Source organism: Myxocyprinus asiaticus, chromosome 27 (genome assembly GCF_019703515.2).
Source record: "Myxocyprinus asiaticus isolate MX2 ecotype Aquarium Trade chromosome 27, UBuf_Myxa_2, whole genome shotgun sequence".
Classification (NCBI taxonomy): domain Eukaryota; kingdom Metazoa; phylum Chordata; class Actinopteri; order Cypriniformes; family Catostomidae; genus Myxocyprinus; species Myxocyprinus asiaticus.
The window spans coordinates 13,073,627-13,099,651 of NC_059370.1; the positions used below are offsets into that span (position 1 = coordinate 13,073,627).

The 26,025-nt window shown below is 37.0% G+C and overlaps 2 protein-coding genes across 7 annotated transcripts in view; one reads left to right on the forward strand and one right to left on the reverse strand.

Annotated features, from left to right (window-relative positions):
* Positions 1-397: 397 nt before the first annotated feature.
* Positions 398-11,613, forward strand: scocb (short coiled-coil protein b). Of its 5 annotated transcripts, XR_007893302.1 has the most exons (6): positions 581-739; positions 1,144-1,235; positions 3,338-3,418; positions 6,612-6,878; positions 7,701-8,310; positions 10,866-11,613. XR_007893302.1 is itself a non-coding variant. In XM_051657745.1 (4 exons), the coding sequence occupies exons 1-4, from the start codon at positions 467-469 to the stop codon at positions 6,752-6,754; spliced, it is 321 nt and encodes a 106-aa protein (XP_051513705.1). In that variant the 5' UTR covers positions 398-466; the 3' UTR covers positions 6,755-7,670. The 5 variants fall into 5 exon arrangements, 3 of the variants coding, with proteins under 3 accessions (XP_051513705.1, XP_051513704.1, XP_051513706.1); XR_007893303.1 differs by lacking the exon at positions 7,701-8,310; XM_051657745.1 differs by lacking the exons at positions 581-739; positions 7,701-8,310; positions 10,866-11,613 and adding an exon at positions 398-471 and having other exon boundaries at positions 6,612-7,670.
* Positions 8,310-26,025, reverse strand: part of LOC127417658 (alpha-1,3-mannosyl-glycoprotein 4-beta-N-acetylglucosaminyltransferase B-like) — a 34,926-nt gene continuing 17,210 nt past the window's right edge. The window contains exons 5-15 of one of the 2 annotated variants that reach the window (XM_051657739.1): positions 23,179-23,225; positions 22,949-23,062; positions 21,735-21,810; positions 21,518-21,632; positions 19,081-19,211; positions 18,410-18,517; positions 16,974-17,167; positions 13,832-13,910; positions 12,142-12,217; positions 10,655-10,767; positions 8,310-9,679 (exon numbers count right to left, since the gene is read on the reverse strand). In XM_051657739.1, the coding sequence (XP_051513699.1) occupies positions 9,662-9,679; positions 10,655-10,767; positions 12,142-12,217; positions 13,832-13,910; positions 16,974-17,167; positions 18,410-18,517; positions 19,081-19,211; positions 21,518-21,632; positions 21,735-21,810; positions 22,949-23,062; positions 23,179-23,225 (1,071 nt within the window). In that variant the 3' untranslated portion in view covers positions 8,310-9,661. Of the gene's footprint in view, positions 9,680-10,654; positions 10,768-11,758; positions 12,218-13,831; positions 13,911-16,973; positions 17,168-18,409; positions 18,518-19,080; positions 19,212-21,517; positions 21,633-21,734; positions 21,811-22,948; positions 23,063-23,178; positions 23,226-26,025 lie in introns of those variants that run through there. The other variant, XM_051657738.1, reaches the window with a different exon arrangement.

A 26,025-nucleotide genomic window follows, 5' to 3' on the forward strand; every position in this document is an offset into this window, starting at 1 on the left:
TAAATAAATAAATAAATAAATAAATAAATAAATAAAGATAAAAAAGAAGGAAGTAAATACATTTTGACCAGCATTCACATTCCAATGTCATATGCAATTATTATTATTACTATAGCCTATACTGTATAAAACTCTAAAAATAAATTAACTTTTTTATTTTTTCAGGCAGAACTGGAGAAATGTCAATAACGTAGAAATCTATCAGTGATTTCAGTTCTGACCACTGTTTCTCAGTGAATTCGTAATGGCGTGTAATGGGTTAAATCTGAGAATATTTAGCAGAGACGGGCATTTCTATTAAAATGAATTGGAAAAATTAGAAAGTAAAACTGCAGCCAACTGTCAAATGATGTATAAAGGAAGTCCCGCCTTACAGATAAAAGAGCCAATCACCTTTGAGATAGAGACATTGCCTGTCAATCAACTCGAGAATGTGCATGCGCATTAGCGATACAAGCCATGTAATATGAGGTAAGGAAGCACAATTTATGATGCCAGTGATTTCAGATTTTACTGCTGGTTTTAAATATGTTCTTTGATCGTAACCTTGACCAGCCGTTTTGATGATCTCGATCTTTCCACATTAAAATAGATAAGAGCTGCACTGGCATGTTTGCATAGAAAAATAGCTGCCCGAGAGCGTTCCAAAAATGGCCGCCGAGTGGACTGACTTGCTAAAAACCTTTTGGTTTAATTTATAATCCATGACGTCAAACTGTAGAAGACATCTCTTCGGCCGGTATAATTTTCCATTTCATAGTTTAGGACATAAATATATTTTCTTTTTCCTGTAGATTTATATAAGTTAACTTTTAAATGATGGGCGTGAGTTGTGCTTTAGATGGGACCGTTATGGGCGGTGTATGGTTTGTTTACATAATCAGCTGTGTGTCAGCTAACGACAGATAAACTCGCTAGCAGCTCATTCACAGCCAGAATATTATTATTTGACTCTTCATCTGAGCACTTTGCCTCAGGTCATCCACAAAATATATCATTTAAACAGTCCAAATACACAAACAATGCACTGTAATTTTGTAATAATTGTAAAATGCGATTTAGTCAGATATGTAGCATATAGCAATGCGAAATAATGTCTGATTGTGATGATCTCTGAATGTGATGTTTTATCATTTCGATCAGGCTTTGTACTCATCCTGAAGTGTGTCCACTCGAGTCAGCCCTGCATTTCAAACAAGAACACGAGGATTTCACCATGAACCCCGACATGGATGGTAAGACACTGGGTGGAGGTAATGTTGCAGAATTCTCAAACGGGACATGTGCATCCATCTGTGCCTTACCAAATATGATGTTTCCCTTGCGAGGGACCCCCTTCCTAAAATATAAATGCAGCTACAGTATACATTTTTATATATATTATGTACACCCATTTATACTCTCTGGGGAAAATAGTGATATTAAGACAATGTTGTTTCTGAAATGAAATAATTAGCTTTTATTTTTTATTGTACTGAGGCTAAAATTTAGATTATTCAAATGTCATGTGTGTATGTACACACACACACACACACACACACACACACACACATATATATACACACGCGCGCGCGCGCACGCGCATGACATTTTAATAATCTAAGTATATATATATTAGTTTGTTTTCTTCCCAATATTAGAATATTCGATTTTTTTTTTTTATATTTATATATTCATTTTTGTGTAGCTTTTTTTTATTATTATTGTTCCAAAGCAGCTTTACAGGAAATAGTGCTGTTCTACCACTGAGCAAGCTACACGAACAACGGTGGCGATTAAAATAATACATTGTAGACAATAAATACTATATGTTCAGTATGTATATGTTACCTATTCATGAACATATATGTAGGCCTATGTATTGTAAAGAAGGAGAAATGAACACTTCAAATGTTTTTTTTTTTTTTTTTGTGCATATTATATACATAAATATATTGTTTTTGCATTATTTATATATATATATATATATATATATATATATATACATACATACACACACACACACACACACACACACACACACACACACTGGCGGCCAAAAGTTTGGAATAATGTACAGATTTTGCTCTTATGGAAATAAATTGGTATTTTTATTCACCAAAGTGGCATTCAACTGATCACAAAGTATAGTCAGGACATTAATAATGTGAAAAATTACTATTACAATTTGAAAAAAATGTTCAGAACTTCTTAAATTACTTCAAAGAGTTCTCATCAAAAAAATCGTCCACGTGCATCAATGACAGCTTCGCAGATCCTTGGCATTCTAGCTGTCAGTTTGTCCAGATACTCAGGTGACATTTCACCCCACACTTCCTGTAGCACTTGCCATAGATGTGGCTGTTTTGTCGGGCACTCCTCAAGCACCTTACAGTCTAACTGATCCCACAAAAGCTCAATGGGGTTAAGATCCATAACACTCTTTTCCAATTATCTGTTGTCCAATGTCCGTGTTTCTTTGCCCACTCTAACCTTTTCTTTTTGTTTTTCTGTTTCAAAAGTGGCTTTTTCTTTGCTTTTCTTCCCATAAGGCCTGCACCCCTGAGTCTTCTCTTTACTGTTGTACATGAAACTGGTGTTGAGTGGGTAGAATTCAATGAAGCTGTCAGCTGAGGACATGTGAGGTGTATATTTCTCAAACTAGAGACTCTGATGTACTTATCCTCTTGTTTAGTTGTACATCTGGCCTTCCACATCTTTCTGTCCTTGTTAGAGCTAGTTGTCCTTTGTCTTTGAAGACTGTAGTGTACACCTTTGTATGAAATCTTCAGTTTCAAGCATTGTATAGCCTTCATTCCTCAAAACAATGATTGACTGACGAGTTTCTAGAGAAAGCTGTTTCTTTTTTTTTGTTGCCATTTCTGACCTAATATTGACCTTAAGACATACCAGTCTATTGCATACTGTGGCAACTCAAAAACAAAGACAATGTTAAGCTTCATTTAATGAACCAAATATCTTTCAGCTGTGTTTGATATAATGGAAAGTGATTTTCTAGTACCAAATGATCAATTTAGCACGATTACTCAAGGATAAGGTATTGGAGTGATGGCTGCTGGAAATGGGGTCTGTCTAGATTTGATCAAAAATGACTTTTTTCAAATAGTGATGCTGTTTTTTACATCAGTAATGTCCTGACTATATTTTGTGATCAGTTGAATGCCACTTTAGTGAATTAAAGTACCAATTTCCTTTTTTATTTTTGTAAAATCTTTTAATTTTGTCACAGTTTTGCGGACCCTCTGTCACCCCATTGCGGCCCCCTGGAAAACCCCAGCTTTAGAGTATCTGACACAACAGTCAATTGTCACATGTTTAATTCTAGTTTGTCTTCCAGGTGACATGGAAAATCAAGTGGAATTAGAGGAGAAGACCAGACTTATTAACCAAGTCCTTGAGCTGCAGAATACTCTTGAGGGTGATTAAACAGATTTCATACAACTATTGGCCTGAGTATTAAGTCACACTTAAAAATTTATGGATTGCAATCAATAATAAGATATCAAACCAAGTGGCATTTATTTTAAACAAAGTAAAACCTGTCACAAAATAAGTTGGTTTTACATTATAAAACAACAGACAAAAAGCATTTAAACATTTTCTGTTTGATAAACTTAGTGGAAACATGCCCGTGTTTAAAGGAATATTTAAAATTTTGACAATTCCTTCATTTCTGCCAACACTCTTTTGTTGTTCTAAACCAGTATAACTTTCTCCCGAGGAACACCAAAGGAGTTTTTTTTTATTAAGTCATTTTTATTTGTATAGCACTTTTCAAATCTGAAAACCAGATTCCTGCTTGTGGAAAACGGGACAGCCCCCTCCCAGCAAAAATGAAATTGATGTATCCTTACCTAGGTGCAAATCAATGAGAAGTAGAGGGTGCGTCCGCATCTGTAACTGTTGTCACCTTGTACTTTTCTCTGACAGCAATTTTTCTCAGTGTGCGATTGTCTTTCAAGAGTTTATCATAAAATGCAGAGCAGTCCAGTCCAAAATTAAGACGTACGAAAGCTGGACTATCAGAAATTACTGCAGCATGGCAACACAAGTTTCCTCTCTCTTGGTCCAGTTCTTGAAAGTATACTACACATTTTCAATGGTCTGCGTGCATACTTTGACGAGTGGGCTTGCGTGAAAATCATTGTCACTCGTCGCATGACTGAGTGGAACATGAACAAGACGTCCGTGTCTGAGAGATGGACAGACGTTTTTGTGAGCTGGAGAGCAAGACCACCAACTTCAGAGTCTTATCCAAGGTCGTGGAGTTTGTTTTAAGCCTGCCTGGGACATCTGGATCTGTGGAGTGTGTGTTGTCATTACTCATTAATGAATGCAGCATGGACACCGGATAAATCTCGACTCAGTGTAACAGTCAATGAAGACAATGCTTTTCGTACGTCTTAATTTTGGACTGGACTGCTCTGCATTTTATGATAAACTCTTGAAAGACAAGTACCCACTGAGAAAAATTGCTGCCAGCGAAAAGTACAAGGTGACAACAGTTACAGATGCTGATTAAATGTACATGCATGCTTCCTTGACATTTTTCCAGCTACAATTTCATCTGTGTGCTCTTTCAAACTGACTCTTCAATCAGTTCACTAACTAGACGTCTATTGATAGGGGATTGTGATTGGATAGTTTAATCCAATCATGTACTTCAAATAATATGGTGTGATTTTATTGGTTTTACAAGCCGTATCCTTGGCTACCTTTGATTAGAATACTCACGTGACTGAGAATGCCGCATAGGCGATAGAGAAATTTTAGGAAAGGGGAAATACAGTACAAAACACAATTTTTTCAGAGTAAGTCGGGACATTAGAAAAAGTGCTGAAATACAGGACTGTCCTGGGAAAAACGGGACGTCTGGCCACCCAAGTGCTGGTCGTTCTTTTTCATGCAATTATAGTAGCTGCCATATAGCTTCAGAAGACTTGGAATGTAGTCAGATGGACCACTTTTATGGTTCTTTTGAATCCTTTTTTAAAGCTAAAAGCTTCAGTTCCCTTTCATTGTAAATGCACAAAAAGAGCCACAGTCTATTAGACATCAGGAGCTCTATTTTCGTGTCCACGGTAGATGCAGCACCTCGTCTAATTTTTGTGAGAGTGCTAATTAAGGACAGTCATCGTGCCAGCGCAAGTGGGTGTGGATGGCAGTGGTTGCGCTTTCTGTGGGTGTATGCACGCAAACTGTGGGTGTATTGTTTGTTAATAAAGTGGCGCAAAGTGGAATTTGCTATTTCTCTGAGAAATACAGTGGGTCATTGCTATAAGACATTTCAAAAGCAGGTCTGTTTTCAGCGCAAAGTTTAAACTCAGTTCCTTCATTTGCAGTTTGGAGAATGCACCAGCAGGTGGTAATAAAGTTAATGTCCAAACTCTGAAAATACAAGAGAACATCAAATAATGTCCCAGACAATCGCAGTTGTTGCCATTTTATGAAACAAAAGTGTGAGATTTTTGTTAAACTTTCTAGAGGTCTTGGTTTATTTTTCAATGATCATTATTATTGTGTTCATTTTAACAATTGTATTTGTGATCTAATTTGCAATGGTATTTTTCCACCTGTTGTCGCGGAGTGATTTTTAAGTCACTGCAAAACAGGCTGGTGGAAGAAGTTGGAGAGGGTCAAATGTTTGGTTGTTATATAGGATTTTTTTTACCACTTCGTTATTTTTATTACATTTTCATTTCGTTCGAAATTTAATTTTAATTTAGAGATATTTTTGGTTTGTTTTTCGTGTTTCAATAAATGAACTTAATTTTTAAAGCAAAATCGATGGTTAGAAGTGAAGTGCATACAAAAAGATCTCTTGATCCACAGCCTAACCCATAAGGCTGATAAAATCATTGTTAATTCTAGCCATGATTTAAGTGTCCGTAGATCAATAAGATTAGTAATGCTTACATTCTCTGTAATGTAAAGGAGCCTACATTCAAGTTCAGACGAGAACCAATTTTCCATGCATATAAAAGGAGTGTGTCACTATCAATGTGCCAGATATTCAACAAGGACGTGGTTAATGCACAAAAGAACACAAAAGTCCATATTTCTATTCTTCTAATTCTTTGCATATAGTACATTTTACACTACCAACTTCTTATGAATGCGCTGTCTTGGTTTATATCGCTGGTGCTTGACAGGGAATGGACTACATAATAGCAAGAACCTCAGAATTAAATTACACTTGACCCAGCCCATTAGTGCTTTGCACGCACAATTTTGACAAACCCACTTGCACCTAGACTTAGCGCATACTTGCACGAAAACTTAATGGCCATGCCCACTGACTTTGCGTGTGTGACTTTACACATAGTGCTGCGCTTAGCCTTTAGTGCTCTTAAAATAGGGCCCCAGGTCAGCATCATTTGTTTGCAGAAGCCACTTGGTTTGATATTTTGTTTTCTAATGCAATGACATTCAGACATTTTAAATACTTCGTGGGGCCACTTTACATTCCAAATTTTAGTCATTGCGCCACTCTTTGTAGGAGTTTGATCTACCATGTGACTATGAGAGTATGTGTCCACTAATCATCTCAAATCACATTACAACATTGCAATGCAAATTATATATTAAGTTCGCCGTCTTTTTCTCTGTAGACCTTTCGGCTCGAGTGGATGCAGTAAAAGAAGAAAATCTAAAGTTAAAATCAGAGAATCAGGTTCTTGGGCAGTATATTGAGAACCTCATGTCAGCATCTAGTGTCTTTCAGACCACTGACTCCAAGAGCAAACGGAAGTAAGAGAGCATCCCTCTGTCCCAAACCCCCTTCTGTAGACCCACAACCCCACGCAGTCAAACCCTTGCCATATCAGCTAAGTTCAAGTTTCCACTGGGATTCATTTGATCCCTATGCCACTAAAATGGTAAATGTTTACATAATTTTTATTATCACTATTTGTGTTTATTTCAATGTGATCTTCTGTGACCAACATATTCTCACATACTAAAATTTAAGAAGATACATAGAGATTATGCTTATGACTTTATAGGAATGTTGTTTACATATTCTAGTTTTTTTTAATGTTCAGAAGGGTATGACATTTTGAATAAGTTGCTAATTTAAGATTTCAATTAAAAATGTAATACATATTTATTTTTTATTTAATTTCTTATGTATTGTTGCTTTGTAGAGCACAGCTGTGATGCCATGACAGTTGCTCTCTCCCGCTGAGCTGTTTGTTTGTCTGTATCAGCGCTGATTGTACTCAAGTTGGTAGAAAACAATTCAGGTCATTCTGATCAGGGAATGAAATCTATTAGACCCTTTTCTTGGTGCTATCAACAGAAGGAAGTTTTCTGACATGCATTACGTCTGTGCCCTTAAATATTGTAAATCATCAACTAGTATTGTCGTTTGTATGTGTAGAATCTTACCATTGCGTGGCACTGGAAATGCCTGTTTTAATAAAGAAAATATGAATTGCTGTAGTGTGAGTGAGGTCCTTCTGTTTAGGTTCTTTAGAACCTTGTGCATTAGTTCTTCATTCAGTCCCCTCACCTCATCTGGGACTCAGGGTCTGGAGGTGTTCTACCAGATTTTGGTGGATAATATCACCCATCTGCTTTGATCAGAGGAGTGAGGAACTGACACCCATAGAGTAGCATTAATCCAAGTGCCTTCCTCTCCTCCATCCTTGTTTTTAATCTTGAAAAAGCATCTGAATGTCTGTCTCTCTCTTTCACAGGGTTACCAAAGGTGTGCGGAAGGACAAATGAGACAGGCTAGTTTCTAAATGTGCATTGAATATGAAGTAAAATTCCTGAAACAATTACCTACGGCGAGCCCAGCTTAAAATTCACAATCGTGCCATAAATCGAGTATATGCTCTGCCAGGGGATTGTGATGTTGTAGATTTCTAATGTTTTGGAAGTATTTTTGCTATAGGCATAGACCAGTGTACCTCTGCTGGTTAAAACAATGCTAAACAAATTCATGAATTAATGCTAAATACAAATAATAAAATGTAACAACCATGTCTTTTGTTGACAATGGCAAAGGCCGTATATCCAATCAAACGCTTTGGTATTTTGGCACAAATTCTCTTTGTCACTTTGTAAATTGCCTACAACTAATGCAATGTTTTGCCCAGTGTTCATGCATCAGCCTGGTTAAATTACACTCCTGCTGTTTATGCATTTTAAAAATTGTCCATTTTCCTATTCACCCTGTTAGGTCATTAATTTTGCATCTGCTGGCTCTGTGCAGTTCATGATTATATTAATACAGTTAAAGGGGTCATAACATGCATTTTTATTATTATTTCATTGTATTCCTTGAGGGTCACATAAGATTAGGTAAGTTTCTTTATTTTTTTTTTTTTGCACAAAAAAACTGTTGTATATTTGTAAAACATGATCATTTTCCACCTTCATTCTGAACCTCTACCAGAAACGCTCGGTTTTGGTGCTGCTTCTCCTTTAAGACTTGACAGTAAACTCCCACTGTTCTGATTGGCTCTCTGCTCTTGACTGACCTGCTCTCTCAAAGTCATCTCACTGCTCACCGCTACTGGGCGGGGCTACGGAAGTAATAAGATAAAGTAGGCGTTAATGTCTTCCACAGTGTGACATCACAATGTGGAGGAAGTAGAGAATTTGTCGTTTTGGCAGCTTGATTTCAACAAATGCTCTTTTTGCAGTGAAGAGGAAGTTTTAAGTTCTGAAACTTAGTGACTTTTGATAGTACAATGAGCTCTTATATGTCAAAAGATCAAGCAAATTTGATTCCTCATGTCATGACCCCTTTAAAGGGATAGTTCACCCAAAAATGAAAATTCTCTTATCATTTACTCACCCTCATGCCATCCCAGATGTGTATGACTTTCTTCTGCTGAACACAAAGATTTTTAGAAGAATATCTCAGCTCTGTAGGTCCATACAATGCAAGAAAATAGTGGCCAGAATTCTGAAGGTCCAAATATCAAATAAAGGCAGCATAAAAGTAATCCATCCGTAACTCCAGCGGTTTAATCAAAAGCCACTTTTCCACTATTGGGCCAGTGTGACTGGGGCTTTCAACTAGTCATCCTGGGCCAATAGCCTCAGACCTCGAGCAGCGAGATCGAAATAGATCCGCATTCCCACCATCAGGCCAAAAGCACCGCAGCACTGCCCTAAAACCCTCCCTTAATATGCCGCCCATAATCATATATATATATATATATATAGAATGAAACAAAAAAATGCAATCACCAGGAATGGACACATAATGATACCATGACAAGTTTGGTTTGTAAACAGTAGATGTTTTTGCCGTTTATTTGGAATTACCTGTGCAGTGACATTGGTTTAAAAATGTAAATTTCAGTCAAATGTTCTGTTCAATACCATAACAACATGGTCTCTATTGTGCATGGTCCCTCTGAGCATTTTACTGTAGTTCACAAAAATAATTTAGGAAACAATATGAATAAACAGACAATCGAAGACTCCTAATGGACCACATTAATAAAATGACAATGTAAACACTTTTTTCCACCCAATTCTATGAGAGAAACATCCTGGTATTCAGTATTATTCACATAGCAAGATGAATGGCACACAGAAATTAGATTCCTGTCCAGAACAACAGGGTGCGCTGTTGTCCATCGCACGAGGTATTGAATGTCCCGGTCACAATGCTGCTCAAATTTCTCCACTCTGCTCATCAAACTTTAATAAAGATCTGTCAATGAGAGAGACGTGACTTTTAAGCAAACCTTAGATACTGTGTCACAGCTGCAAACAAGACTTAAATGAAACTGACAGTTGACCTGGCTGTCAGTGGGTTACAGGTTGCAAAGACTGTTAAAAAGACCTTTTAATTTATTGAACAAGAATGAAAGAACTTGTTAAATCAATGGATGGAAATAATTTCCAAAAATTTTGCATAGGAAACAAATGCAAATTAGATAGTACATTCACAAACAAAGACAATTTGTCCTTTCATTTGTTGAGTCTTGTTGAGTTCTTGACTAAAGAAAGTGGACAGCTTCAAACTCCGAACAGTTGTATGAATAAAAAAATGATATGGTCAGGTTTCTAAGTAAATAGAAGTTAACATGAACTGCCCTGACTTTTTTTGTAAATTGTATTGCACTGTAAGTAAATAAGGACAGAATTTTCATGTTTGGAGGAACTAATTCCTGTAAGTAGTCTTGAGGAACTCCAATAATCTGATATCAAATTGCTAAAAATGTTCCACTGTTGTACGTGAAGGAAATCAGGTGCACTTTTGGAAGCTCTCTGATTATCTGGAGAATGCTCAACCACATTTGCATAAAGTTTTAATGAGACACAACAAACTGTTCAAACAAGCCCTACTGGTGCAACACTGGTTTTGTTTGTCACACAGAAGACTGATGACCACCTACTTTGTTTGTGGTAACTAAGCACTTGCCTTTGTGTATTCCTCTGGAGATATGTAAAAAACAAACAAAAAACCTGGTCTGGTTTTTGTTGATATCAAACTACATTACTGTGTTACGGCAACACATAACTGAGGTGAACATGCTTAACAGCACATCTTTCCTTACAACCTTAAACTAAGTGTAATTAAGTTACTGTTAGTTCATGTCATTCCCGGAGAAGGTGAGGCCTGTTATGGGATATACTGTAGATGATATACTGTAAGTGCGGCTATCTGTTATGAACAGCTTACCTCACTGAGAAGAACCCAGACATCAGAATCGGAGTAAACCATGAGTCGTATGGCCGATAATTTTTGCAGTGCCCCATCCACATCTCCTTCAGCTATTCCATTCTTGAAAGAACCTACACACACACACACACACACACACACACATTGATGAATGACATTTTGATGATGAATTACAGTGATGAGCTGACCTACAGATTTCTTCTCCATCCAGGTGGTCTCGGACCGATTGTTTTGGTGTGCATTCGAGTGCGATTGCCATGTTCATCTGAACTGAACCATGGGAGAAAACGGACCAGGTTCTGAAACAAATGCTCCAAACGATCCAGGTGTGAAAACACCCTTAGGAAGCGATTCATGGAATAACTTTACCTTGTGAAAGTGTGTGACTGTGTATTTATCACCTCAAGGCTTGCCGAAGAACACGTATGTCCATATGCAGCTTTTACTGAATGAAGAAATAACGTTGAATAAAAACAGACTGTTGTGGCTCCGTTTTCTGATGTCATGTTAGTGCAGGAAAAACGCTTGGTGACAGAATCACTTTGGATTACAATCAGTATGCGATGATATGCAGCTGAGAGCAATGAACATTTTCAGATCAGCTTGACGTCTTGTCAGTTCTTCAGTAAAAGAAGCTCATTGGTCACTTGACGAGAACACAAGACCCCCCAGAGCTGGATTTGTTTTGTTTTTTTGTTTTTATCAGTTTCTGAAGCCATTAACTCAGCAGGGAGCCCTGACAGTCAAGTGATTAACAATCTCCCACTGGCAGACCCTAATGCACGCTTTGTCTCCCTATGCCTGGCCGACGATTATGTTAATGAAGCTTACATCTGAAAATCACTGGAAAATCGGCTAGTGTGGTGCCGGCTTTAGTCTGTCTCAGATAGATTGACAACTTGATTTCAAAATGGATTGCTTATGTTTAATGATACGAAAATAAACAAAACTAAAACTGACTTTTCAGGCTTTTTCAGCAAATATTGATATATGCTATGCTAATAAATCCAATAATAAATATGCATATCATGTAATTAAATTGACTTATCTTAAATCACACTGAAACCTCTTGACGTCTTCACAAAAACAAAGCTTTAACGTGTTATGTAATTTCTTCCAAAGCAAACAGTATTGTATATTGCATGACCATGTTCTACAGCCATGTTGCTTATTCACTTTCCTTGGAAAACACTGGTTTTCACACTTACACATATCCTGTTCTCAGATAATGGCCATAAACACACTCACGTTTTTTAATCAGTGAGAGACAAGAGTAAATAGCCCTGTTTGATCATTAATATTCATAAAACTAGACAAGAAGCTGGTGTGTCATTAAATTCAAACTGACGTTTGACCACAAATCAATAACCCAAGTTCATTATCAAAGGAATGGGTGCTATTCAGATGCTTGTAGTTATGCAAAATTTTACAAATCAGTAATATAGGAAAGAAAAAAAACAAAAAGTAAACAAATGTTGGTTGCATACCTATCACGACAAAGCCATCGGTTGAGGGTTTACAGCAGGGCAATTCTCCTCTCTCCACACTCTCTATCACAGAGCTCTGTAAAAATATACAGACATGTGCTTCTTAGTCAGCCCTTTATATCGCAGTGCAAATGAATGAAACAGACAAGACATTTCTTAAAGGAATAGTTCACCCAAAAATGACAAATCTGTCATCATTTACTCACCCTCAAATCTTTTCTAAAGCAGAAAACTTTAATATGATACACAAGACTTTTATGGCACTTTTGAGTGCTTTTTAAAGCTTAAAAGCGAGTCACTCACTATTAACTGTCATTGTATTGAAATCAACCAATGGGACATTCGTTACTAATTCCTCTTTTTGAGTTTCTGATAAGAAAGCAAGTCATGCGTGTTTGGAATGACATGAGGGTGAACTATCCCTTTAACATATCAGGAAGGCTATGCAAAAATCCTTGTCCAGCAGGTCTGAAGGTGGATTTAGCTTAAACAAGCTCTGAAAGAAGTTAAAGAAATAGTTTTAGATTTGGATGTCAGCTTTCTGTTTACTTAGACAGGTGCTTGGTCTGTCAATGCACATGAAATTAAAGGAAGGAGAGAAAGGGTGAGGTCACATACATCCAACATACAATGCAAAGTCTGAAAATATGACATCAAACAAAGCACCTTTTGATATAATGCAGTACATAATATTAAGAGACTACCAGGGCTATATCTCAGTAACTATGTTCTGAGTCAAAAGTCCAATTTCTCAAATGTGTGTTTTCTTTAGAAAAGGGTTTGTATATTGGTTTCAAACACCTAGTTTAAAATACTTGTAATTTCTTTATTTTTTTGTGAATTGAATTTGTTTCTGTAGTTGTGGGTAAAAAAGTGAATATAATAAAACCACAAAACATACATTAAGACAAGTGTCAACTATATAATAATGTTAGATTTAGTTGTATTCTACTCTTTGAGAGCTTTCCAACAACATATGACATATGGCTTTTCGATGAGTTCGATGTTTTTACCCATTGCAATAACATGTAAATAAATTATCAAAATGGAACACTTCTGATTTGTCAGCAAATTTCAAAGCACTTGTTCAGTTTTGGTCATAATGCCTACATGCATTGTAAAGTAGAGCTTTTTAGATTAAAATGATACCTATTTTGTGCTGGTCAAGAAGACTGTAGTTATTAATATTTTGATAATTTTAGTTTTTTCATGCAGGCCCATCTGCACTTAAAGGGTTACTTTTTTTGTTTAATTTAATCCTCCAAAACTAAAATTCCAATATCTATTTTCTGTGGGTAAACAAGTGAATATAATAAAACCACAAGGCATACATTAAGACAAGGGTTAACTATGTAATAATGCTAGATTTTAATGTAGAAGTTAAACTGTGTTCTCAGAACAAGAGTATTTTTTTCATAAATGTACAGTTGGGGCAATTTATCACGTTTTAATTTATGCAAAAAAAAAAAAAAAAAAGAAAAGCCTACATATTAGGTTCTTTAATCGCAGGTTCCATTGTGACAACTTACCCCATTAAGTGACATCATGCCCCGATGTATCTTACATAGCACGCACACACACACACATCAGATGCAGACATGAATGTACAAAGATACACAGGGATTGGGAGTGCATGCTTTGTAATATATCTTGGAAGTCTATGAAATGTTTCCTGTGGAATGACACTTACATCAGAAGGAAGCCCCTCCACTGTTGTGTTGTAAAACTTGTCACCATTTGTTTCAATACTACCACTCCGAAAAAGGTACCTAGATGTGAGTGGAGTAAAAACAAAAAACAAATATATATATTTTGCTGTTTTGGAAGGAAACTGGTACTTTAATTCACCAAAGTGGCATTCAACTGATCACAAAGTATAGTCAGGACATTACTGATGTAAAAAACAGCACCATCACTATTTGAAAAAAGTCATTTTTGATAAAATCTAGTCAGGCCCATTTCCAGCAGCCATCACTCCAACACCTTATCCTTGAGTAATCATGTTAAATTTCTAATTTGTTACTAGAGAATCACTTGCCATCATATCAAACACAGCTGAAAGCTATTTGGTTCATGAAGTGAAGCTTAACATTGTCTTTGTGTTTGTTTTTGAGTTGCCTCAGTATGCAATAGACTGGCATGTCTTAAGGTCAGTATTAGGTCAAAATTGGCAAAAAAGAAACAGCTTTCTCTAGAAACTCGTCAGTCAATCATTGTTTTGAGGAATGAAGGCTATACAATGCTTGAAATTGCCAAAAAACTGAAGATTTCAAACAAAGGTGTACAGTACAGTCATCAAAGACAAAGGACAACTAGCTCTAACAAGGACAGAAAGAGATGTGGAAGGCCAGATGTAAAACTAAACAAGAGGATAAGTACATCAGAGTTTCTTATGGGAAGAACTGCAAAAAAAAAGCCACTTTTGAAACAGAAAAACAAAAAGAAAGGTTAGAGTGGACAAAGAAACACAGACATTGGACAACAGATAATTGTTAAAGAGTGTTATGGATCTTAACCCCATTGAGCTTTTGTGGGATCAGCTAGACTGTAAGGTGTGTGAGAAGTGCCCGACAAGACAGCCACATCTATGGTAAGTGCTACAGGAAGTGTGGGGTGAAATGTCACCTGAGTATCTGGACAAACTGACAGCTAGAATGCCAAGAATCTGCAAAGCTGTCATTGCTGCACGTGGACGATTTTTTTGATGAGAACTCTGAAGTAGTTTAAGAAGTTCTGAACATTTTTTTCAAATTGTAATAGTAATTTTTCACGTTATTAATGTCCTGACTATACATTGTGATCAGTTGAATGCCACTTTGGTGAATAAAAGTACCAATTTCTTTCCATAAGAGCAAAATCTGTACATTATTCCAAACTTTTGGCCATCATATATATATATATATATATATATATATATATATATATATATACAAATTATATTTTGAAAATAAATAAATAATAATAATAATACAATTTTTTTTTATTCTATACATTCAAAAAGGCATCGGTTATGCACATACAATGATTTCCCCAAAGATTTCCAATTCAATTTTTGTCAACTTCTGTCTTTGTTTTAACTACAATATAATAAAAGACAATTAAACAATTCTTCCACCAAGTAATATAATTAATTAGCCTTAACTGTTGGCTGTTCACAGTTGCCAAGCATTGTAACAACATGTGTACAGAACGTTTTACAACAGCTTTGAACACACCTCCTTCCAGTCAAAATCTATGGTAGGAATTATCTGAACTGTTTTATAACTTGTATTCCCAGAACTTTCCTTTAAAATTAAGTGGTGACAAAGAAATGGACAATTGGTGCTGTTTTGGAGCTTACAAATTGTACTAAATGAATAGGTAAAAAGTCACATATGCAATTCAAACAATGCATTAAAAACTGTGTAATTATGTTAAACAGTAAGTAAAAGTAGCAAGCTATATTTGTTTAACATGTCACTGGGACTGCTGCATTTCACATACAGCACAGAATCCATGATATCACTCTTTTTTCAAGTGACAGATTACCTACAGTTTTAATAAAGCTGGTATTGAGAATGTAATGCCTACAACAGCTAACCCTAACTAGGTTATAATTAAGTTTTGAGAAGTTCTAAAATAACACAAATGTAACTATATTTTTGATTAGGGGCATCTGGAAAAATAGAACTGTCACCGTGCATTCAGTTCATAAACTAACGTGGCCACTATGGAATATCCTGCTCTGAGGAAATGAAACAGAACCTACTGGTTTACATTCTTCCAGCAGGCAAACTCTGTCTAATATTAGAGGACTCAAGCTGACAGTTGGGTACATATACACTGCTAAAGGGTTTTTACTTCTAGTTATATAGTCAATGAGTGAGATATGGCCTCAGATAGAGATTATGTATGACATACGACAGTGGTTAGCTCACAAACATTAATTTTCAACCACAGAGCACAACAGTCGGCGTCCGAATGTTAAAGTACCATTCATATTCAATGAAAACCCAAAAACTTTAAAACAGACCTACTATGAGTTTGGAGATTGTTAAACAAACATATATGCTTCTGTAGAAGCCACAAGTCAATGTGATTTCAACTTCATTTCTTAAAATTTTGATTAAATAGCCAATTTCCCAGTGAAGAACTTCATTACCCATAATCCTGATGAGAAATCCACCAATCAGAGAAGTCACTGTTACCATGGAACCGACAACACAACAACAGAGCATCCGCTCCCTCCCAGGAACAATTCTGAATTGAGTTCACACTCTCAAAAAACATAAATTTGTATATATCTGAAGTTCGATTCACATAATCAATGGCTCAAGCTTACAGGTCTCTGACATGTAATCTGTTAGCCAATCAACTTGCGTACTCTCTCTTTGTCTAACATTTAAATCGCCTCAGTTGTCTGAAGATAAGCTGGCTGCACTACAGCGCGTTACAAGAGTTTTCTCTCTGAAACCCTCCTCCTCCCCAGCACCACCGGTCTAGTTGTACCATTTCTGATCTGATTAAGTCATTCGCACTGCTCCACAGGATGAATGGTCCATTCCAACTTCATAAAAGAATTTAAGTACACAGGCTTGAAACTTGTTTGTTTTGTTTTCAAATTTTCATACACAATTCTGCTTCAAATCAATGTTTGTAATGTTGTGATTTATCTCAGAGCTGGTCAGTTTCGTTCATGTCATAAAACACTTTAATGAGGAATTTTTGAAGGGGAAAATCTTCCGAAAACCAATGCAACTAAAAAAGAGTTTGGTCACTGTTTGTACTCTATTGTTTTTTTTGTTTTTTTGCTTGTACACTCAGCAAACATATGTCCATTTCTATTGTCTCACCCTTTGACAGCTTCAGGTTTGGTAAAGGTGATGAGGATGTAGTCTCCTTTTTTAGGTGTGAGGCCCCAGAAGAAGTCCTCCCCACTATAAGCCCTCTCCAAAGTGTAAACCTGATAGTGTTTCAGACTGCTGCTGAGTGTTGCAGACGGGTTAGGGTGGCCTTTGAACAGCACCTGTTTCCCGAATTCTTTATCCTGCACATCACATATAAGCACAAAACTTAGTGTACAGACTGTGGGCAGGAGATTTTAACACAACCTTTCAACACTCCTTACTAAAAATGTTCTTCTTTCTACTGTTTACTTTTGCATTGTAACACTTACAGCTTTGTACTAGCTTGTCCCAGCTTTTCTGGCCAAATGTGTATTGCTGCCCTTGTAATGTTACTCTCCCCTTAAAAGTGCTGTAAGCGATTTTTTTTTACGGAAAAGTATGCAAACAAATGTCCTACTCCCTGAAAGATATTAATGAAATAAGTGTAATGAGATATTTCACCAGTCTCTGTGACAAAACTAGACCCTGTAATCAGCAAACAAAAATGTGTCCGCGGGCTTTTTTTTGCATGTTCTCATAGTGTTGTAGTTGCAGCAAATTATTGAGTCTTAATACCATTTTTATGCCATGTTGCTCATAACAGTTGTCAGTTGAGGGCGCTATTTTGCTGCTGTTGTATTTGACAACCGCTTCTGCTCGATGTTGGTTTCAATAAAGCTAATTTGGTATGTTTGGAGTGCAGGGTTATGGAAAGAGGGGGCGTGGCTAATCCAACGGCTCAGCTTGTGGAAATTCTAGACTGGCTAAAATCACTTATATTAAGGTTAAGTTTGTAATTGTTTTTAATATCAAAATGCTTCCTTCTATCCCAGTTTGATGAGTCAATAAGTAAACCAAATAGCGGTAAGTATGTGTAATATAATTAAGTGAAGCGATTATAAGTAATTCGTTTGTTGACTTCCCAAAAAGTATAAACATGGTGTCCTTTGGCAGTTTTAAAATGTTGTTTCTTTAAATGGTCTTCCGGCACAACCAATGGTGTGAGTTTGGGGTGGAAATAGCTTTTTTGCCAAACATTTGAAGACAGGGGCGGAAGGAGTGTTTGGGAGACCTGTTTGGAAAAAAATTGTGATTCTGTTTGGTGCCGCTATCAGGGCCGTAGTAACTCACTTCACTTTAGGATGAATCGATTGCGTTGTAGTATTCCTAATTTGTAAGCTGTTTTGTATAAATCCGTGTGCTAAGATTTATACATTTAAATCTGTGTAATGTAAATTAATCAACGTAAATATCATGTTTGCAATGTAGATGTGTCCTCAAATGTGCTGTAGTTTACACCTACAGAATTACACTACTTTATGATGGTTCAGTAGGTAGCCATTACATGCATACTATATATGCATTTGCATAGAAGCCTGACAGGAAGAGGAAGTTTGACTTACTTTAAGGTTTTGAATTTTTCCAGGTAGAGAGGAATGTAAACCGACATGCTGAAACAGGGAGGGTTTGTGAGTTCTCTTCAGTCTGGCCTTCTCATTATTGCAGTGTTTCTAAGTGAAAAGAGTAAAAAGAAAAAACTGTGAAATGGGGGGCCTGGGTAGCTCAGTGGTAAAATACGCTGGCTACCACCCCTGGAGTTCGCTAGTTCGAATCCCATGGCATGCTAAGTGACTCCAGCCAGGTCTCCTAAGCAACCAAATTGGCCCGGTTGCTAGGGAGGGTAGAGTCACATGGGGTAACCCCCTCATCACTATAATGTGGTTCATTCTCGGTGGGGCGCGTGATGAGTTGAGCATGGTTGCTGCAGTGGGTGGCATGAAGCCTCCACACACACACACACACACACACTATGTCTCCATGGCAACGCACTCAACAAGCCACATGATAAGATGTGCGGGTTGTTGGTCAGACGTGGAGGCAACTGGGATTCATCCTCTGCCACCCAGACTGAGGCGAATCACTATGCAACCACGAGGACTTAAAAAGCACATTGGGAATTGGGCATTCCAAATTGGGAGAAAAAAAACAAACAAAAAAAACTGTGAAATGCCCTACATCAAATGAACTGAGATTAAAAATGGGTGGGGAAAAAAACATTATCATCCAGACTTACTAAATCTTTCTCTGGGTTACATGCTTTCACCCACAGGATGTGATCAAGCAGCCAATCAATAGGCTTGTCTTTGTGGAACATCAGAATGAACTCCAAAATCATTGGCAGATCCGATGTCCGGAAAAGCTTGCCTGAAATATAAAATATGAGCACATGAGTGATAGACTCAATTTCTGCAACCTGGTCTAATAAAATCATATTTCTATACCTACATTTTTGCAAAAAGATTTTTACGTATCTCATTGCTCGTATCATAGTACTTTTCTGGTGAATTAAACACTAGGGATGCTACAACAACATATTTAAACTACATAAGAGTGTGTACAAATCTCAAATACAATGTTGTCACATGACTTCAACCAAGATGTGCAAAGAGGAAATGAAAGAGGTTACTTTAATTACAATGGACCATACAAGTTAGAATTCTAGTTTTTCTTTTTCGATTCCAGATAAATTCAAATATAGCAAATAAAACAAAACACTATGAAGAGTGTGTTTTGCTCAAAGCTGCCTTTAAGTGAAAATTCAGTAATACATTTCTGTAATGTTAACGGTAAATGAATTTAAAAATGCTACAGTAAAAAAATTATAACAGGTTAATGTGTAGTTGTCTTAACATTTAGTATAGTAATTAGTTAGTATATCAAGTTTATATCATTTAATAATATAAATGGTGAAACTTAAATACAGACATAAAAATTACATCCCGTAAAGTCTGAAACATGGTCACTGTATTTTTTGGGTACATTTCTGGCAACCACAGCTGCCAGTATTTTGCTGTAAATGTAACAATGTTTTTTTTTTTTTTTTTTTACAGCACAAGTGCGCTATTGTACTGAATAACAGCATGGCTGTGACTGGGCCATCTGCACAAGGGCACAGGTTACAGCCGTGCTGATATTTAGTACAACAGTTTGATTGCAAGTACGATTATCTTTTATAAACAAAAAGTTAAGTAAGGGATAATGTCTAGTCAGCTGGTTGTTTTTGCAAAATAAACCCGAAAATGATCAGGACGCTGATGCAAAGCGGCTACTAACCAAATAAATAAATAAATGGGCATAAAATATTGATTTGCATTGAAATTATGTAATTATTAAATAAATAAATTGCTGAACAGCTGTAATCAACCTCTGGTTTGCGTCGGAGTTCTGTTGTTTACTTTGTAAAAATGACTGTCTGATTCCTCATTATTCAGCCTGTTACAAGACTACTTGCCAATTAATTAAATAAATGCACATGAAACTTATTTTGCGTTGAAATTATTTTATTAGCTTACTTGCAGTGAACGCAAAGTGATCCAAGAACCACTAAATATGGCTCGCAATATCTGGACGAGTGGTCTGATACGTGGATGTGAGATTGTTACTGAGAAATCTCAGACCGCAAGATGGCGCCACTGACCAATCAGAATCGAGTATTCCAGCGGCCTGTGTAATAATATCAAGTAATGCATTTTGGCCAGCTATTTTGTCTATTATAACAACAACCGTTCCAAACAAAGTCAAAGTACAATCAAGCATTGTGTGTTATGTGTCACTGTAAACACATACAAGAGGAGTAATACAAACAGTGAAGTGTCTCAGTGCTATTATCCTAAATATCAGAAATCCCTGTTTGTCCAATCAGATTACATGACCTGAACTAACTATTCTATATTAAGAATTATTCAAGAAGAACAAGGTTTTTTTGGTTTTCTTACCAAGATAGTTCTTATTTCATTACTTTCCATTATCTTTTATTATTTTTTTATTTAATTTTTATCCCCTTTTCTCCCAATTTGGAATGCCCAATTCCCACTACTTAGTAGGTCCTCATGGTGGCGCGGTTACTCACCTCAGTCCGGGTGGCGGAGGACAAGTCTCAGTTGCCTCCACTTCTGAGACAGTCAATCCGCGCATCTTATCACTTGGCTCGTTGTGCATGATACCGCGGAGAGTCCGCATATGGAGGCTCATGCTATTCTCTGTGATCTACGCACAACTTACCACGTGCCCCACTGAGAGCGAGAACCACTAATCGGGACCACGAGGAGGTTACCCCAAGTGAATCTACCCTCCCTAGCAACCGGGCCAATTTGGTTGCTTATGAGACCTGGCTTGAGTCACTCAGCATGCCCTGGATTCGAACTTGCAACTCCAGGGGTGGTAATCAGCATCAATACTTGCTGAGCTACACAGGCCCCATTACTTTCCATTTTCAACACTCTTGACATTGACTAAGAAAATGGATCTTATCATTATTGTAAATGCTAAATCCATAAAGTAACAACCACATTGCACAATATCCATAGTTTTACAATGAGTCATAGGTCCACGTGTACAAAAAAGCTGCACAAGTGGAACTACTAAACAAACAAATGTAGCTGGAGAAAAGAGAACGGGAGAGGTTAGAAAAGGGCAGGACAGCACTGAACAGAAATAGACAGCACACTGACCAATGAATCCCAGCTGGGAGAACTCTAGGTAAAGCCACTCCTCGGCAACCACATTTCCAGTATATGTTTTAATGGACTCAGAATATCCTTGCTTAGCGACAATATCATCCTCAAGCTGAAATACATAAAAAAAACAACAAAAAACAAACAAGTAATGATAAAGGAAAAGTAATGTAAACTAGTTGGTGCCTTTACACGACAGTATTTGGGCCCTCACCTGAACATAATATGTTCCCTTATTCTGGGCATACAGCATGAGGAAGCTATAGTCCAGGTTCTGCTTGGTCCTCCACCTAAAACCAAAATAATTCATGTTTGACATTATTTCCAGTACATTACAATATACTCTGTAACAAATTCTTTGTTAGGTAACCTAAAAAATGTGTTTCAAGTAGTAATATACTGTATAAATTAAATGGTATATTCAAGTCAATATAGTTTTTTTTTACTCAAATATATTATTTAAAATGACTGAATTAACCTGACTGCTTTAGGTTACACAAACAAAAGTAATTTTAAAGGTTAAACAATGAAACAGATACTTAAGGTTACATTTGCAGGTTACCACTTTTTAGTGTAGCACACAACTACCTTCAAAATTCTGTATATTGTAACAAAGCAATTATATTTTGAATCAATAGTATTTAATTAACCACTAAAAGTGCAGTTGCAGTGATCCAGTTACAAGTAGACAACACTAAATACAGATGTAAAAGGGGTCCAACAAATTTTGTGATCTGATCGGTCAAACCACATTTTGAGGTATTCTAAAACGCCAGACTCAGCATGAAATCAGAAACAGTAGGTTGACTTCTTTAGCTGAAATCGGTCTGTGCTTACTGAAAAGTGAAACACTACCCCCAGTGGCCAAAGCGGTAAGTGTTGTTGGGCAAATGTGGGCTGCATTTTCCGGCTGTAATGTCCACAGAGGGGCGCCAAAAGCGAGTTGTGAAGCAAGTTTTTTTTTTGCTGTTCAGTGAAGAGTAATGCATGCTTTATAAACTGTACCCCCAAACCTAAACCTATCCATCAGTGGAGTACAAATGTAATGTTAGAGCGAAAAATGCATTCCGAATCGCGCTCGTCATTGATTATGCAAATGCAATTACTTCCTGGTTTCAACGTAGTATCCGAACCCATGTCTCCCACGCTGCTGACACAACACAGTTCTGGTCATCCCACAAGGGAAGGTAAACATGCTGGAGCTGATGCAAAATGAGTGATAGAAGAGGGTGCTTGTCAGTTAGTCGGCATAATGTGGCTGATTCTAGGTTTTTTTTGCACTTTATCAACATGCCAACAACCACTGACTTAGTGAATTAGGTTGTCACAAAATCAGCGACCCTTCCCTTGAAATTCAATCAAAGGATTTGCATTAGAGATGCATGTTAATACCAGGTGTAAACAGGGTAGGAAAGCTGAATCTCTAACCTGACTCGCTCTTTGGAGTCTCCAAAGGTTTCCCTCAGGGCACTGAAGTCTGGGTAGAAGTAAGGTGAAGGGGAGATCACCTCTATCAATCCAGAACTCACAGCATCTGGGAGACTACAGAGAAAGAAATACACAAGGAGTTATTGGACAATTAATTGCACCGTGATACTGAGATTTGAACAATAGAATGATCTCTAATAAAAGAGATGAGTAAATAATGCATCACTCACTTGTCCTGTATACTCTGTGCAACAGCATTGACAAATGTTGCATTTGTCTAAGAGAAGAACAAAAATACATGGAGTAAGTGCATGAAAAAAACAGAGAAAGAATGAACCACGTAGCTTATTTTATCTCAAAAAGAGCAGTTGATGAACTACAAATAAAAAGGTAACACTTTACATTAATGTTCCCTTTGTTAAGGGTTTATAAAGGTGTTCATTAATGACTAATTATTAATTTACAAATGCATTATCAATCATTTATATGCAGATATAACAACATGAATCAAAAGATTTTTATTTGCCAAACAGTAAGCATTTCACTTACATGTAAGAAATGCCTAATAAATACACTTATTTAAACTTCCATTAATAATTAAAAAAATTAAAATGCCCTAATTCCATGATTTATGTCACAATGCAGCAAAAAAATAGACTGTTATAGTGAGAATAAAGGAGGGATAATGTCATTTTGCAACAGTTTGCTTTGTGTTTATATTCATTACTGTTATGTCTTGACTCTTTGTTGTCATTTTCCTTGTCACGTTGATGTCAAAAGGATGGTGCTACTCTGAGTGCTGTCCCAACTTACCTTGTCCTAGTTACCTAAAGTTCTCTTGGCTCTTCATGCTCATTCACAGTATATACTGTGTCATAGCATAAAGCCTGATGAACATAAACCATTCTGAACTTTACGTACATAGATTTCTAATGTTGGCAACTCTTTAATTAATTCTTCATATGAGTCCACTTTACATTAAGGTACATTTTCCTAGGTTTCTAATGTTCAATAAGTGATATGAAGCATTTATAACATATCATGCCATAAAATGGCCCACTATTTGGCAAGAGTTGCTTCCTTAATGAAGGGAACAGTAATATAAAGTGTTACAAATATAATTTTACACCAGACTGGTTGGGAACCTAAGAAGAACATTATGACTGAGCAGGTATGACCACTTGGACACATTTTTAGGACTTTTCATGGACTCAAAGTCACAAGAATTTTACTTTCTTAATTGAATGCTATGGAACAAAGATGTACATAATTGATCTACAGTTTTAAAGGGGTCATGACATGCACCAAAACTATAATTTGATCATATATGATCTTTTTCCACCCTGTCTCTGGCCCTCAGTCTGAAAGTATGTTTTAAAGCTATCTGGCCCTATAAGACTTCAGTTTAAATGTGTTCATATTGGTTAACTTCATGCAGTCCCTCAAATACAGTTGTTTCATTCCTCCTTATTGCCAGAGGCAGTGCTTAAGCACTAGTGGATCACCGCAGCGCCAGCTAGATAGGTCGAGAGAATATACCAACAAAGTCACGTAGTGACATAGGCTGAGCCTCAAGGATAATAGCCACATTAGCTTAGCGTTCAGCCTCTTTCGCTTTCTCGCCTGATAGAGATAGGTCGTTATTCTTCATTTGATTCCACGCTGTCAACTGCAGTTTACTAGAGCAGTAAAGTATCATCCTCGCAAGCTGTGACAGTGTGCTCCTAAGCCTTTTGGATCCAGATTGGTTTATTTTGTCGCCGTTTGGTGAGTTTTGTATTTTATTGGATATATTTTCACGATCTGTCAGCATCACTTCATGCTTCTCGGTGCTATTCGGTGGCTAGTATTTACCACGCTGAAAAGTTGGCGGTCCCCCGCTAACTTAATTATCTTAATCTCTGTTTGGATTTTTGTGATACGCTGTGCTCCTTTGGTTCTGTGCAGGGGTGTTTTTGTTAACGAAGTGATCATGGCTCACGGTTCTATTGCCACTGGCCTCCAGTAATAAAAACAAGTGTGTGATTTGTAAATTATATTCACCCTTTGCTCTATTGAAAGCACTACAACTAAACATTATATGATGTTTTACCTTGTGAATTTCATTGTTTTTTGAAAATGTACAGTAATTTGATGACTGCAACACGCTCCAAAAAAGTTGAGACAGGGGCAATTTAAGACTAATAACAATTTGACGAGTTGAAATAACAAGGCGATGTGAAACAGGAGATATTAAACAGGTGAGGCAATCATGTCATAGTGTATAAGGAGCCTCCAAAAACAGCCTAGTCCTTCAAGAGCAAGGATCATTCGAGACTTGTCAATTTGCCAACAGATGCTTCAGCAAATAATCCAGCACTTTGGGAACAATGTTCCCCAAAGACAAATTGGAAGGATTTTGGGCATTTCACCCTCCAGAGTGCACAATATAGTTAAAAGATTCAAGGAAGCTGGTCAAATCTCGGTGTGTAAAGGGCAAAACGAAAACCATTTCTGAATGCACGTGATCTCTGATACCTCAGATGTCACTGTCTTATAAAACAGCATTCATTATGAATATCATGAACAAGGGCTTGGGATAACTTTAGTAAACCTTTGTTAGTCAACACCACTCGCCGCTGCATCCACAGATGCAAGATAAGACTTTACTATGCAAAGCAGAAGCCCTACATCAACACTGTCCAGAAGCGCTGCCAACTTCACTGGGCTCGGTCTCATCTTAGATGGAAAGTAGGACAGTGGAACTAAGTCTTTTGGTCTGAATAGTTCACATTTCAAAAAGTTTTTGAAAAACAAAGCCATTGTGTTACAAGGGTCAAAGAGGAAAAGGGCCATCCAAGCTGTTATTAGCATCAGGTCCAAAAGCCAGTGTCTGTATGGGCCAGGCATGTGTCACTGCCCATGGCATGGGTAACTTACACATCTGTGAGAACACCATGAATGTAGACAGATATGTACAAAATTTGGAGCACATATACCGCCATCCAACACCATCTTTTCCAGAGACCTCCCTGCATTTTCCAGCAGGACAACTTCAAACCACATACTGCCCGGATTTCAAGTGCATGGCTGTGTAA